Below are 16,303 nucleotides of genomic sequence, written 5' to 3'. Positions count from 1 at the left end.
CCTATCTCTACCCCAGACCTAAACCTAACCCTAAACCTAATCCGTCACCTAACTGACGTTAAAGGTAAAGCGTCAGTTGTATGACGGCCCGTGATCGCCATCTACCGACGTTTAAGGGGGCCCTAAAAAGGCGGATATTGACGTATGGTCAAAAGACGTCCCAAGACGTCAGTTATATGACTTTTTGGGATGAGACTGTGTTAACCGAACCAGAAAAGAAAATGCCTCTGCACTCAATTGGATAGACCTACAATTAATCAGGGGTGTGTTTCCCGAAACCATCGTTATCATAGTTCAACGAGTCGGTGTTTCGCGAAACCATCATTCCAACGACCATTCGCAAACAATGGGTTTCGGGAAACAGTCGCGACTAGCCAGTTTATTTCTCCATCATACTATGGTAGTGAAGCAGCAAGTTACATCGTTGTACGGGAAACGCACCCGAGCAAAGGAGTAAGTGACGTATGCTGAATCCCATAGGAAATACGGCAAAAACATCTTTCCGATCGACAAATGCCTTGATCGCGGTTCTCTTTTCGTCTTTTAAAATGAATGCATTGTCTACATCTTCTATAACAGACGTAGTGGCAGAATCTACTCATCTCAATTCTCTAGCGACAGCCAACTTTGATGAAAACAAATTCAACCCAAGCGCTTTTTGGTATCGTTCGAGCATAGTTGCTCCACAGCGGATCAAGTCTGAACTTCCCGCCCTCAAATGTTGTGGGAGGGGCTAAGTTCAGCTGGGATCCAGGCTACCTTAAAGTGATAGTTCTGAAAAAAATGTCCTGTCTCTTCCAAGGTTTTATAATGGGAGTCAATTGGTATTTCTCGACTAAAATAACTAGCTTCCGGCAGACAGAAGTCGACTTATGCCAAAAGAGTAACACTTGTAGGATGTAGGAGTAGTGTAAGCTTTGAAGCCTCCGTGGTTCAAACAAACAGGGATGGGCAACCGAGTTTGCCATTACATTGTAATAGTACTTTGCCTGTCTTTGAGAATCACTGGTTTAAGGAAATACTATGGTCAATCCAAGATTGAAAAGAGAATGTTGTAATTTTGTGTCCTGCTCAATCTACTGTCCCTCTCCTGTTACCATAGTAACTACCTTCTCAGCATCCGCACCCATATCATCAATAGCAGTATTGAGCGCCTGTAGCATAACAGTGAAAGATCTGCTGACGGATCTAGCATGTCTCGGCATGGCTAGCTCCACGAGTCTGGTGGTTGCAGTGCTGGTGTCTTTCTCGGCCTCCGCGAGCCGTCTTTTAACTTCACTCTTGCTGACCTCCACAGAGAGAGCGCAGGTCCGCAGAGCCTTCATCCTGGCTGGGTCGAGACCCCGCTGCCTCGCCAGTCGCTGCAGAGACTCGTCGTCCAGGCAAAGTGAGATCTGAGCCTTCGTTAAAATACGTACGCCCACCGTAGCGTCCACCATGGAAGACACCAGGGGTACGGGAATGGCAGACACGCCACCGGATAATGAGGCAGCAGCCCACACCAGTGCCTTGAAGGCATCTTTCTTCTGAGTGACCAAGGATTTGGAAAATGTTGGAAGTGCCAGAAGAAGAGCATGCGCCCTGATCTCTGGAAGGTCACCTCGCATGACCTCTAAAAACGTTAGAAAGTCCAGCTTCTCCAAAGCGGAAGGTTGTACCAGGAACACCTTGGGGAGAGGAACACCTTCTGCCTTGAGCAATTCTAAGCTTTTCGCTTTCTTCACCTCCAGTGTTTTATCGGTATCGTTCACAGACGCTAATAAGACAAAGTAAATTGTCTCTTTCTGCAGCGACCTTAATTCCCTCCACAACGCCACACTGTTAACACTAGGACTCTCTGTGAATGTGATAATGATGGCGTTGTACCGCACAGCTTTGAAGCGCTCTATATATTCCTCGGCCTGAAAAGTGGGATCGCTAGAGATGGGTGGCAGATCGAAGAGGCGATAGTCGGGATGTTTGGAGTTCAGGAATATGGTTAGTTCCTCTGGGGCAGCAGATGATGGAAAGCGGGCTGAGCCTTCGTCGTCTTGACTCATCCCTCGAAGTGAGTTGATAAAAGTGGCTTTTTCTGCTTTTCTTTCCCCAGCGATTGCGATGTTGATTCTGCTGATCAGCATGTCCTCCATGGCATCTTTTATATCTGATATGTTGTTCTTCTCAATGGACTCCTTTAGCGTTTCCAGCAGGTTCAGACCCCTCAACACATCAGCCATATCTGTAAAATGACAACTAAACTACAAATACAGATGTTAGAGTTATATGCTGGATGCAACCAGATACAGTTCTGTTTTTTTTTTTTTTTTAGAAATTAAAGGGATAGTTCTCCCAAAAAATGAAAATTAGCCCATGATTCACTCACCCTGAAGCCATCCTATGTGTATGTGACATATATGAGAGTGATAATGAGAGTGAATGGCTATTTGACTTTGGAAGTCAATTAAGACAAATTTATTCATGATTAAAGTGCTCGACATGGCTCTGGGAGGTTAATAAAGGCCTTCTGAAGTGAAGCGATGCATTCATGTGCGAAAAATATCCATATTTAAAAGTCTATCGACTAAAATAACTAACTTCCGGAAGACGGCCGTACACATCGATTTACGGCAAAAGACTAACACTTGAACTTGACGGCCATTGACGCCTCTCGCAGTTTAAACCAACAGGGCTGGGCAACCGTGTTCGTCATTACGTTGTGCGTCACGTTCAAGTTTTACTCTTTTGGCGCAGACGTATGGCCGTCTGCCGGAAGTTAGTTATAGACGCTACTGTAGTTATAGTTAGTTATAGAAACTAGTCATAGTTTTTCAAACAGACATTCACTCTCATTATCAAGCTTGGAAGAGCCAGGAGTTTTATATTACTCCGATCGTATTTGTCTGAAAGAAGAATGTCATATACACCTATTTGGCTTTAGGGTGAGTAAATCAAGGGGTAATTAAAATTTTTTGGGTGAACTATCCCTTTAATAATTTTTTTCAGAGAGACATTAGATTAATCAAAAGTGACAGCGAAGACTGGACTAATGATGCTGAAAAGACTTTATATGACACAATTCATTATATTGCAATTCATCTTTATAAGTACAATTCAAGTCTTTTTAATTTCATAATTACATTTTAAAATTAAATAGAAAACGATTATCTTAAAATTCACAATATTACTGTTTTTATTGTACTTTGATCAAGTTATAATATTTTAAGAATATATTTATAGAGTAAAATATAAACTATAAGTAACTTTTTTATATTTGAGCTAAGGCATTCTAAAATATTACGACACATGAACAGTACATTATATAACATAAATGTAATTTATTTACTGGAAAATACAGTATATAAGATAAGTTATAATGATAGCATCTAAATGTTGCAAAATAACAAGGCAAATGCAAGTTCAGAGCATGAAATGCCATTTTGAATTTAAAAACCTGCATTGCAAACATACGTCGCCAAAAGTAAAATAAGTAAAAAGAAAAAGTCGCTTACTACTAACATGTTACTTTCCATAAAGTACAATATACTGTAATTAGTTCATGTAATTAGGAGCAATGCAATATTGAGAATAGACTAACCACTTTAAGAATACTTCCATTTCCATCCAAACACATACCTTATTTCAGATCATTCAGGATGAAAGCGAGTGTGGTGGACCACCGAAAATTTCAAACCACATCAAATGAATGAGACACTGACACTCTCATAGGCTATTTAAGGATTCTCAGTAGTGTGTGGAACATTCTAATCCTGTTATCTAAGGCCTAATCCTGCTAACACACACACACACACACACACACACACACGTCATTACAGAGGAGCAACCAGCAGGTCACCTGATTAACAATTCTTGAGGAATCAACAAATTTCACCCATCTGATATTTTATGATGCCTATAACAACGGTCATGATCTTCTTGAGCATAGTTTGCTTTTACAAGCTTTTTCTTTGTATCAAACATACAGGCCTTAAAACATATATATATATATATATATATATATATATATATATATATATATTTATTTATTTTTTTTTCATATATATTCTTTTTTTTTTTTTTTGCAATTTCCATACTTTATTTATGCTGTTGCTGTTGACTTCACTGTTATACTTTTGTACTGTTACACTGTACTTTATTTTTTTTTACATTTGCTGTTGTCACAGTTATTTAGGTTTGTGGGTTATGTGTTAAGGTCTATGTGTGTGTAGCAAGCCTAACGGAGTGAGGCTGGAGGTGTGATTGCTAATGATGCCAGTGAAGGATGAGAGAGGACCAGGCCTGGTCTTTATTTTGTGTTTTATTACGTTTTTTTTATGCAGCAGTCTTCCTTCACTGTAGTCAATCCCCCTTTCATCTGTCCGGAGCTCCTCCATTGGACACGAGGCCAGTGTGGATCGCAGGAGATGTTTATAAACACTCGTGCCACCGTTTCCACGGCTCTCGGCCCTGCTTGCCACACTGTGACTCTGTGAAATTAGTGCAACACCTCCTTGCTTCACAATTTGCAGAATAACACTTAAAGTCAAGTGTGACTTGAAAGAAACCTTAGAACAAGCCTTGACTACAAATCCAACATTGAATTGAGATACTATTATTTAACTTAACAAATTGACAAATAATAACTCCATATAACAGTAAATAATTTTAAATGATTTTGATACTTCCCTTTCTTTTTCCCCCTATTTTTTAGTTACCAGTATAAACAATAAGGGAGAAGGCAACTATCAGAAACTTTTTTTATTTACTAATACATATTTGCAGCAGTTTCAGTAAGCTCAGAAACTTCCTTAAATAGATGTTTAACACAACATGCAGAAAATGGGAAGTGAAATTGTAACTGGATGAGAAAAAAAACCAGATGTTGGACACTAATGAAACATTCTGTATTATGTTGCAATCACCAACATTTTTTGATAGACACATAAGGGATAAAAACTCTAAAGTAATACATTATTTTTTTTTAAAACATCTGACCGTACAAAACGAAATATTGTTGTGTGTAGTTAAGACTTTTAGCTCCTTAACTTTGAAGCATCTGAGAATTAGAATAAAGTTCTTCCTCTCCCTCCATCTGTTTCTGGTTGGGTGTTTCAATCTGGTCATCTCCATCCTGAAGGGCCTCCCTTTGCTTCCCATCTTCTCCTATCTTCTCCCTCTTGATCTCAGCGTAGTCTGTGTCTGTCGGTTCCATCTCTCCCTCTTCAGGCGCTCTGTTCTTTAAAAGGGAGTAGTCGATGCTGGCGTAGTCCACCTCTCCTGCTTGCATCTCGACTGCTTCCCCGTTCTGTGCTTCATCTGTTGGTGCAGCTGTGTCTGTGGTCCCTCCATCAAGCTGTCCATGAAGAGGTGTCTGTTCATTGGTTCCACTCTGAGCTACATCTGTCTGCACTTTCTGATACATAAAGAACATATCCTTATTTTGATTTATTTACATTAAAACTTCTGTTTCAACAAAATATTTGGATCTGTCTTACCTCCAAATTGATATCAGTGTCTGGATTTTCTGTCGGCACTTTGTGTCTTTTGTCTCTGTTAAGAAAATATATTTAGGGAATAAGACAAGGACAAATGATATTTGATGGACTTTTGAGGCAGCTTTTAGGAAAAGAAGTAAATTGCAGGCCTACCTGTGGCAAGACACCCAACAACACAAAATCATTGAGAAGATGATTGCTGAAAATGCCATTCCGGCCACAAATGTGAGTACCTGGCTGGTTGAGATGCCCAATATCTTCAAAACACCTTCTATACCTTAAATGTAAAAATACACAACTGTTACAAGAAAATGTCCAATGTTGAATGCTGAAGTGAGAGTAACATGTTCCTGAAATCCTAAACTTAACCCACACCCTAAACATACTAAAATCTGATTGATTGAGAGGAAAGGACCAGAAAAGTTGTCAATCCAGGAACATTGGCTAACTGGATAAATCATAATCACCCTGAAATAAACATACAGTGTCTAAAGTGTGTTACCTGTGGAATTTTTGTTTTCAGTGGAATTTTTCAAGTTTTCACCTCCGGTAGTGAAGGACTCGTTTATTTTCAATTCTTCTGTGTTACCTATGGGATAAATGTTTGATGTTATAATTAGTAAAGACATATATTCAGACTTTAGGGCTGTCCCCAGCAAACATGCAATGAACTTTCCTAGATGTGTCACAATTCAGTATTTCAACAGTTGCTGACGTTATCAATTTCATAATTCATAATGTTGTAAGTCTGTGATATTGTTAGGTTACAAACTATTCATGTGGAATCTGGTTCTACTTACTAAAGACATTGATCGTGATGGATGCATTCAAAGTCTCCATCATATAAGTCATCTGACAGACATATATCCCAGCATGCTCCTTTGTCACATTTTTAATCATAAGATTTTCTGCAGACGTGTCGTTCCTGATTCCGTTGAAACTCCATACAGGATTAGTGGACGGTGGGTGACTCTCAACAGTGCAGTTCAGGCGGAGAGTGTCACCTTCCATTACTTTGTCTTCACCCAGAATCCGAAGAGTCTGTACATCTGAAAAAGAGCAATTGCTTTGGTTTTGACACCATATTGACACAGTATGCATGCATAATTATCTCGCAAGAAATAGGTAATTTTAGTTCTACTCAATGATCAGTGGTAGAAGAATAGATCTCAGTAGTCAAGCCGGAATTTCAGATTTTTTTTTTTGCAATTGTCAAAGAAACATGCCTTTTCAAGAAGTTTGGTCAAATAAGTATAGTACTTGTACTCACACGTTACTTGCAGGGTCCTACTGGTACTGATGGTTTTGTTTCCATAGCTCACGTCACATCCTACAGTGCCGTTGTGCATTTTGGAGGTTGGAGTCAAGGGTAAAGTTGAGATGTAAAGTCTTCTGGAGGTGTTCAAAGTGATGTTGTCATACTCGAGATTGGTGATATTTTCTCCTCTTGTCTGGATCCACCATGTTATTTTAGGTGGAGTTTCAGGGCAAGGAAAAGGAGCCGAACATGTCAGATTGGCTTCCACTCCTTCGCTGAGAAGAGGAATATCTATTTTAGGCTCGTCTGCAAAGAGAGGTACACAACATAATGCAGACATTGCAGATTTCCAAAGTGTAAATAATTAAGTCACTCTTTGAGGACAGATTCGGATCAAATGCATATTTTAAGATGAAAAGAAAGAGCAGTGTGATGAGCATAGAACAACCACATGTTTAAGAGATCATGTCCAACATAGTTCCTCTGCTGAGATTATTAAAGCATAACATCAGAAAGTGTGCAGTGAGCTGAACATCCCTGAAACAACTGAGAACTGAAAGAGAACATCAGACTAGAGAAAAAGGCAGGACCTTTTAAACTTTACCAAACACAAGCAAGCATTACCTTGAATGATGATTTTAACTGTGGGTGTATACGTGTTTTTATGTGGAGTTGGCCCCTCCACTCTGAATGCATAGATATTTTCATCTTCTGCTTTTATGTCTTTCATGATGATGCTGCAGTTGTTTTTGGTCAGATCAGGTTCAAGCATCTTAATCCGTTCGGTTTCTGTTTCCTTCTCTTCAATTGTGTTTTTGTGTTGTGTACTCACTTTCCCCTCGAAAATACTTCTCAATTTTTTACATTGATCATCTTTACTACACACTCCCCACTGAACATTATCAATAGGATTTGCTTCATTTGGATAGGTGAAGGTACATGAAATCAGAGCACATAATCCTGGAACTGCAGTAATTTCTGGCGGATTGAAGGTGATAATCCAGTTCTCTTTTCCATGGCCTTGAATAACAGAAGAATGTGATGAAATGCTGACACAGGACATCTCATATCTTAAAATAAGTATAGATGCTCTATAGATGTGCATGTATGAAGCTACATAAACTTCACATGTACTGTACATTGTGTAAAATGTACATCATACAAACTTAGTGATGGTTGAGGTGTGTGAAGTATAGTTTTATTTAAAAAAAGAACACACATTGAATACACATTTAAAATTAAATGTTAAACATGTAATACATACCTGTACAGAAAATATTTAATAATAACATAGAGAGGATTGTACTTGAACTGATCTGCATTTTAAACATGCATTCCACAGATCTGTGCACAACAAAAGAAACATTCACTTGAACATTAATATAATTTAAATATATTATATATTAATTTGAATTTCCAATATATTATTCAATATTTGAATGCAAATACTTTGGCAGTGCATTTTATATAAAATATGTGTCATGGCAGTAAAGAAAACTGCATTATAAAATTAAAATTTACAGCAATAAAATCGACCTTACCGCTTTACGTCAAACCATTCACAGTGTTCTCAGAAGTTTTAGTTGTAAAACTGCAGAAGCAGCACACAAGTGTATAAGCTGCATCCTTCCTCTATTGGAGCACTTCCTCATTGAACTGACTTGAACAAATAGGGGATTGTTGTACATGACAAGCAAGAATATGGAAAGAAATAGCATAGTTGAGTATAACACAAAAATTAACCATACTTTGATTCTGTCAGGTATGGGGGTAATGGAAGGAGCGAGGACTCAATTGCAGGGGAAACCGGGATTTATTAATAATAAAAAAATAAAACAAAATACAAACAAAAACTACCCCGAGGGGGGAGACAGTACAACGAGTGATGTTACATCTGACACTGACACTTCGAAGCTTATTTCAAACTCGAACGGTCCTTTCAATGAACCACTGCTTCGGAGCTTGTCTCATTACGTCAGTCATGTGAAAAGGACTTAAGCAAAAACACTGGTTCACTCATGTAGTGAACCACCTGACTGCTTTGACAGCCCAATCCAGTGTTGAGGTCTGAAACCTGGCGGCTGTATTTCTTATAAAAGTGAAGCCAAACCATGGCAACACCGTGGGTTGTAGTAGTCGGTGTTTGGATTGACGTTAATTTGAGTTTCGAGTGGATTGAGTTTATTTTAGTGTTGTGATGGAACCAGCGAGAAAGAGAAGTCGTTCCCAAGTTTGGGAACACTTTAAACTTATTTCCCAGAATAAGGCTAGTTCTTTGACATTTCTGCATACAAATATTTTTACATATGTAGGCTAGTGAATAATATGCAAAAAGACAGAAACTTCAAAAACCCTCTGCTACATTATAAGTACAACCAGTTACACAAGCATCCTTTTCAACATACAAAAATATCAGTTCCACTAGTTATCAAGTTATAGAGTTCTTCTTCCCACAGTTTAACAAAGCTTTCACATTATGATACTGCCCTGCTAAAAAGAAAAAAAAAACTGTAGAAACCATTCCAGAAATTCTATTGGATTTAATGGTTTTCATTGGAATTGTATTGATTGTAATGGGAATTATAGTGGTCTCTATTGGTATGTGTGTGGTTCTATTAGGTGGGGGCATTAAATTCTAATGGAGGATTAGAATCTAAAAAAAAAAATAATTCTGTACTGATTTAAATGGTAAAAGCAAATGGTTCCTATTGGTACTTGAATAGAAACTTCTGTGATGGTTTCCAACTTTTTTTTAAGCTGGTCTGATCTTCTGTCCTTGTCTAAAGAAATAATTACACACACACACACACACACACACATCATGCTTAAATTTTTATTATGAATGTGAACACATGAAATTCATCAGTATCTGTAAAATTCACCAACATAAATGAGTTTCACAACACTAACACTGTTTCAGCTTTGATCGCTTTGGTAAACTTGTAATAAACAGGCGTTAACATTTTAAGTCTGCTTGCATTTTATGGTTGTCATCTTTGTTGAATTACATTTACTTCATAAGTAGATGGTGCTGCAATTTATAACTGAATGAACCTTCGAGTACTGAACCATTTTCAACACAATTGTATCAGAAAGCAATAATGCTTCGAAACGCTTCATTTGGCCATCACTATGTAGGACGAGACTAGGCAAGGTGAGACTAAAGTAAGCTCTGACTAGAAACTACATTAAATTGTCAAACAAACATTGTAGCACACAAGAAGTATAACAAACTGACAAACCATGAGGGCAAAATAACTCATAAAAATGGAGCTGAGAACAAGAGGAACAGGTGAAAACAATCAGACAAACGAGGACAAGAGGGTGTGGTACTGGGAAACAAGGAGGCAGGAACAGAGGAGCACATGCCAAACACACACAAAAAAGAGCAATAAGCACAACACAAACATTGAGACTTGAAACAATGACAAGACAGACAAAGCTTTCATGAACCCTGACAGATTCAAATGTTTCTTTAGCCAAAGAATTTGTTTTTAGATTTGGAGGAGATTCAGTTTTGGCCATGGAAATGGGAGAAAAAATATATTTTACTATAAGGCTTCCAGTAAACCCAAGTTATTAGATTAATTCACAATATTCACATCACATTTTTCAACAACAACAACAACAAAACACCACATACGTTTCCATTTTCTACACAGTTTCTCATATGTATGATAACATACTGTACATTTATAAATGTATAATGTCCTTTAAAACAGACAAAGTTAAGGCCAGATGGGATGAAGTTTATGTACCGTATTTGTGAAAAGTATAGCCTATATTAAATATAGTCTACATAATATAAACATAACAAATTAAATAGCAGTAAACCTCCAGAAATTGTACAATTTTAGATTAGGCAAAATACAACATAATAATTTAAGGACCTTGCTATGAGCTTTTTTAAATAATAAACTTCACTCTTTCTGATGTCCTTATTGGTCATAAAAAACCTCCAGTATAACTTCAGTGTCTGTGTTTGTGGACATCACTTCATGTATCTTGTCTCTGCTGGAAAACATATTCAGGGAATAAGATTAGCAAATGGAGGAATATTTACTGATTATCATGACTGTGGACAACAGTGTTCACATGCTTTCACATCAGAATCCCATCTCAATAAATCACTCAGAACACCTAGTATACAAAAGGCACAACAAAAACATTTTAAGCATTTTCCTACCTTTTCCAAGACTCGTGACAGCATAAAACCACAGAGAAGATGACTGCTGAGACTGATATTCCAGACAAAAATGCTATTATCATTCTAATGTCCACTTGTATTTGAAAAGCTCCTTGAATTTAAGAACACAAATTGTTATAGTATTAAATTTCTTACATTTGTCTAAATGTAAGATATGTAAGATAATAAGTAAATTATGTTTGAGGCATGGTTATCAACATTTCATATACATTTCAGAGAGAGAGAGAGAGAGAGAGAGAGAGAGAGAGAGAGAGAGAGAGAGAGAATTTGAATTTGAAAACACCTTTATTACAAATTTTCTTCTTTTTTCAAAACATTAAAAACAACCTACTTAAAATAAATTACATAAATTGAGTAAAACAAAGATTGAGAGAGCGAGAGAGAGAGAGAGAGAGATTTTAGCAGTAGGTTTAGGGTGTGGGTTAAAGGGTTAGTTCACCCAAAAATGAAAATAATGTCATTAATGTCTCCCCCTCTTGTCGTTCCAAGCCCGTAAGACCTCCATTCATCTTCAGAACACAGTTTAAGATATTTTAGATTTAGACAGAGAGATTTCTGTCCCTCCAAAATCTATGTACGGTATACTGTCCTTGTCCAGAAAGGAAAGACATTATCAAGATAGTCCATGTGACATCAGTGGGTTAGTTCGAATTTTTTAAAGCATCGAAAATGCATTTTGGTCCAAAAAAAAAAAAACTACGACTTTATTCAGCAGTGTATCGTCTTTTGGTTCTGTTGTCAATCCGCTTTCAATGACGCTGCTGACATAAGACGCTGCTGACGTGCTATATAGTGTGTCCGTGTATTCGGGTTCAAATAAATATGTCTGGGCAAAAATATGCAAGTCTTCCTCTGTGTCAAAATCCTTAGACATGTTTGCGAAGATTGTTTTGTTTACAGTGTGCGTCTCCCTCTGACTGTAAATGAAACTCGGGCGCACTTTTGAATTCTCAAAAGATTCTAACTAACCCACTGATGTCAACTGTTTGATGATGTCTTTATTTACTTTCTGGACAAGGACAGTATACCATGTAAACACTCGGACTAAATATAAAATATCTTAAACTGCGTTCCAAAGATGAACGGAGGTCTTACAGGCTTGGGACGACATGAGGGTGAGTCATTAATGACATAATTTCCATTTTGGGTGAAGTATCCCTTTTAAGTTTAGGATTTCAGTACGTTACTCTCACCTCAGAACAATAGACAATTTCAAGTTGTCAGGAACATTGGCTAACTGGCTAAATCATAATCGCCCTGAAATAAACATACAGTGTCTAAAGTGTGTTACCTGTGGAATTTTTCTTTTCAGTGGAATTTTTGAAGTTTTCACCTCCGGTAGTGAAGGACTCGTTTATTTTCAATTCTTTTGTGTCATCTATGGGATAAATGTTTGATGTTATAATTAGTAAAGACATATATTCAGACTTTAGGGCTGTCCCCAGCAAACATGCAATGAACTTTCTTAGATGTGTCACAATTCAGTATTTCAACAGTTGCTGAAGTTATCAATTTCATAACTCATAATGTTGTAAGTCTGTGATATTGTTAGGTTACAAACTATTCATGTGGAATCTTGTTCTACTTACTAATGACATTGATCGTGATGGATGCATTCAAAGTCTCCATCATATAAGTCATCTCACAGACATATATCCCAGCATGCTCCTTTGTCACATTTTTAATCATAAGATTTTCTGTAGACGTGTCGTTCCTGATTCCGTTGAAACTCCATACAGGATTAGTGGACGGTGGGTGACTCTCAACAGTGCAGTTCAGGCGGAGAGTGTCACCTTCCATTACTTTGTCTTCGCCCAGAATCCGAAGAGTCTGTACATCTGAAAAAGAGCAATTGCTTTGGTTTTGACACCATATTGACACGGTATGCATGCATAATTATCTCGCGAGAAATACATAATTTTAGTTCTACTCAATGATCAATGGTAGAAGATACAGTAGATCTCAGTAGCCAAGCTGGAATTTCAGATTTGTTTTGCAATTGTCAAAGAAACATGCCTTTTCAAGAAGTTTGGTCAAATAAGTATAGTACTTGTACTCACACGTTACTTCCAGGGTCATACTGGTACTGATGGTTTTGTTTCCATAGTTCGCATCACATCCTACAGTGCCGTTGTGCATTTTGGAGGTTGGAGTCAAGGGTAAAGTTGAGATGTAAAGGCTTCTGGAGGTTTTCAAAGTGATTTTGTCATACTCGAGATTGGTGATATTTTCTCCTCTTGTCTGGATCCACCATGTTATTTTAGGTGGAGTTTCAGGGCAAGGAAAAGGAGCCGAACATGTCAGATTGGCTTCCACTCCTTCGCTGAGAAGAGGAATATCTATTTTAGGCTCGTCTGCAAAGAGAGGTACACAACATAATGTAGACATTGCAGATTTCCAAAGTGTAAATAATTAAGTCACTCTTTGAGGACAGATTCGGATCAAATGCATATTTTAAGATGAAAAGAAAGAGCAGTGTGATGAGCATAGAACAACCACATGTTTAAGAGATCATGTCCAACATAGTTCCTCTGCTGAGATTATTAAAGCATAACATCAGAAAGTGTGCAGTGAGCTGAACATCCCTGAAACAACTGAGAACTGAAAGAGAACATCAGACTAGAGAAAAAGGCAGGACCTTTAAAACTTTACCAAACACAAGCAAGCATTACCTTGAATGATGATTTTAACTGTGGGTGTATACGTGTTTTTATGTGGATTTGGCCCCTCCACTCTGAATGCATAGATATTTTCATCTTCTGCTTTTATGTCTTTCATGATGATGCTGCAGTTGTTTTTGGTCAGATCAGGTTCAAGCATCTTAATCCGTTCGGTTTCTGTTTCCTTCTCTTCAATTGTGTTTTTGTGTTGTGTACTCACTTTCCCCTCGAAAATACTTCTCATTTTTTTACATTGACCACCATTTTTATTACAAACTTTCCACTGAACATTATCAATAGGGTTTGCTTCATTTGGATAGGTGAAGGTACATGAAATCAGAGCACATAATCCTGGAACTGCAGTAATTTCTGGCAGATTGAAGGTGATTATCCAGTTCTCTTTTCCATGGCCTTGAATAACAGAAGAATGTGATGAAATGCTGACACAGAACATCTCATATCTTAAAATAAGTATAGATGCTCTATAGATGTGCATGTATGAAGCTACATAAACTTCACATGTACTGTACATTGTGTAAAATGTACATCATACAAACTTAGTGATGGTTGAGGTGTGTGAAGTATAGTTTTATTTTAAAAAAACACACACATTGAATACACATTTAAAATTAAATGTTAAACATGTAATACATACCTGTACAGAAAATATTTAATAATAACATAGAGAGGATTGTACTTGAACTGATCTGCATTTTAAACATGCATTCCACAGATCTGCGCACAACAAAAGAAACATTCACTTGAACATTAATATAATTTAAATATATTATATATTAATTTGAATTTCCAATATATTATTCAATATTTAAATGCAAATACTTTGGCAGTGCATTTTATATAAAATATGTGTCATGGCAGTAAAGAAAACTGCATTATAAAATTAAAATTTACAGCAATAAAATCGACCTTACCGCCTCACGTCAAACCATTCACAGTGTTCTCAGAAGTTTTAGTTGTAAAACTGCAGAAGCAGCACACAAGTGTATAAGCTGCATCCTTCCTCTATTGGAGCACTTCCTCATTGAACTGACTTGAACAAATAGGGGATTGTTGTGCATGACAAGCAAGAATATGGAAAGAAATAGCATAATTCAGTACAACACAAAAATTAACCATACTTTGATTCTGTCAGGTATGGGGGAAGGAGCGAGGACTCAATTGCAGGGGAAACCGGGATTTATTAATAATAAAAAAATAAAACAAAATACAAACAAAAACTACCCCGAGGGGGGAGACAGTACAACGAGTGATGTTACATCTGACACTGACACTCCGAAGCTTGTTTCAAACTCGAACGGTCCTTTCAATGAACCACTGCTTCGGAGCTTGTCTCATTACGTCACTAGTCATGTGAAAAGGACTTCTCAAGCAAACACACTGGTTCATTCCTGTAGTGAACCACCTGACTGCTTTGACAGCCCAATCCAGTGTTGAGGTCTGAAACCTGGCGGCTGTATTTCTTATAAAAGTGAAGCCAAACCATGGCAACACCGTGGGTTGTAGTAGTCGGTGTTTGGATTGACGTTAATTTGAGTTTCGAGTGGATTGAGTTTATTTCAGTGTTGTGATGCAGCCAGCGAGAAAGAGAAGTCGTTCACAAGTTTGGGAATACTTCAAACTTATTTCCCCGAATAAGGCTAGTTCTTTGACATTTCTGCATACAAATATTTTTACATATGTAGGCTAGTGAATAATATGCAAAAAGACAGAAACTTCAAAAACCCTCTGCTACATTATAAGTACAACCAGTTACACAAGCATCCTTTTCAACATACAAAAATATCAGTTCCACTAGTTATCAAGTTATAGAGTTCTTCTTCCCACAGTTTAACAAAGCTATCACATTATGATACTGCCCTGCTAAAAAAAAAAAAAAACTGTAGAAACCATTACATAAATTCTATTGGATTTAATGGTTTTCATTGGAATTGTATTGATTGTAATGGGAATTATAGTGGTCTCTACTGATATGTGTTTGGTTCTATTGGGTGGGGGCATTAAATTCTAATGGAATATGTCCCAAACACACTACAAAAAAATAATTCTGTACTGGTTTAAATGGTAAAAGCCAACGGTTCCTATTGGTACTTGAATAGAAACTTCTGTGATGGTTTCCAACTTTTTTTAAGCTGGTCTGATCTTCTGTCCTTGTCTAAAGAAATAATTACACACACACATTCACACACACACACACACACACACACACACACACACACACACACACACACACACACACACACACACACACACACACACACACACACACACACACACACACACACACACACACACACACACACGCACACACACACGCACACACAGGACCCTGACAGTTTTTAGATTTGGAGATTCAGTTTTGGCCATGGAAATGGAAGAAAAAAATAGGCCTATATTTTACTATAAGGCTTCCAGTAAACCCAAGTGACCACATTTATTAGATTAATCCCCAATATTCACATGAGCATTCTTAATCTTAAACCTAGGCCTAATATTTTACTCACATTTTTCAACAACAACAACAACAACAACAACAAAACTCCACATGACTTCTACACAGTTTCTCATATGTATGGATAGTACAATATACTGTACATGTATAATGACTTTTAATACAGACAAAATTAAGGTCAGATAGGATGAAGTTTATGTATCGTATTTGTAAAAATATATAGCCTATATTAAATAT

At 37.3% G+C, this 16,303-nt stretch overlaps 3 protein-coding genes across 4 annotated transcripts; all 3 read right to left on the bottom strand.

The window, feature by feature from the left end:
- Positions 1-3,875, bottom strand: irgq2 (immunity-related GTPase family, q2). Its single transcript, XM_039670512.2, has 2 exons — positions 3,613-3,875; positions 1-2,237 (listed from the first exon to the last, which is right to left on the bottom strand). The coding sequence occupies exon 2, from the start codon at positions 2,214-2,216 to the stop codon at positions 1,077-1,079; it is 1,140 nt and encodes a 379-aa protein (XP_039526446.1). The 5' UTR covers positions 2,217-2,237; positions 3,613-3,875; the 3' UTR covers positions 1-1,076.
- An 844-nt stretch (positions 3,876-4,719) lies between these two features.
- On the bottom strand, positions 4,720-8,393 carry LOC120478968 (sialic acid-binding Ig-like lectin 13). The gene is made up of 9 exons (XM_089121021.1): positions 8,271-8,393; positions 7,994-8,073; positions 7,354-7,749; positions 6,742-7,035; positions 6,272-6,520; positions 5,974-6,060; positions 5,625-5,748; positions 5,472-5,526; positions 4,720-5,389 (listed from the first exon to the last, which is right to left on the bottom strand). The coding sequence occupies exons 2-9, from the start codon at positions 8,058-8,060 to the stop codon at positions 5,018-5,020; spliced, it is 1,644 nt and encodes a 547-aa protein (XP_088977147.1). The 5' UTR covers positions 8,061-8,073; positions 8,271-8,393; the 3' UTR covers positions 4,720-5,017.
- A 1,162-nt stretch (positions 8,394-9,555) lies between these two features.
- LOC148973329 (sialic acid-binding Ig-like lectin 12) lies at positions 9,556-14,632 on the bottom strand. Of its 2 annotated transcripts, none has more exons than XM_089121022.1 (8): positions 14,529-14,632; positions 14,252-14,331; positions 13,609-14,007; positions 12,997-13,290; positions 12,526-12,774; positions 12,228-12,314; positions 10,916-11,027; positions 9,556-10,743 (listed from the first exon to the last, which is right to left on the bottom strand). In XM_089121022.1, exons 2-8 carry the CDS (start codon positions 14,316-14,318, stop codon positions 10,668-10,670), a joined length of 1,284 nt encoding a protein of 427 aa, XP_088977148.1. In that variant the 5' UTR covers positions 14,319-14,331; positions 14,529-14,632; the 3' UTR covers positions 9,556-10,667. The 2 variants fall into 2 exon arrangements, with proteins under 2 accessions (XP_088977148.1, XP_088977149.1); XM_089121023.1 differs by having other exon boundaries at positions 9,556-10,740.
- Positions 14,633-16,303: the final 1,671 nt, after the last annotated feature.

Source organism: Pimephales promelas, chromosome 16 (genome assembly GCF_988280905.1).
Source record: "Pimephales promelas chromosome 16, fPimPro1.hap1.1, whole genome shotgun sequence".
Classification (NCBI taxonomy): domain Eukaryota; kingdom Metazoa; phylum Chordata; class Actinopteri; order Cypriniformes; family Leuciscidae; genus Pimephales; species Pimephales promelas.
The sequence above is the reverse complement of the archived record's forward strand: the minus strand, read 5'-3'. Positions and strand labels throughout refer to the sequence as shown.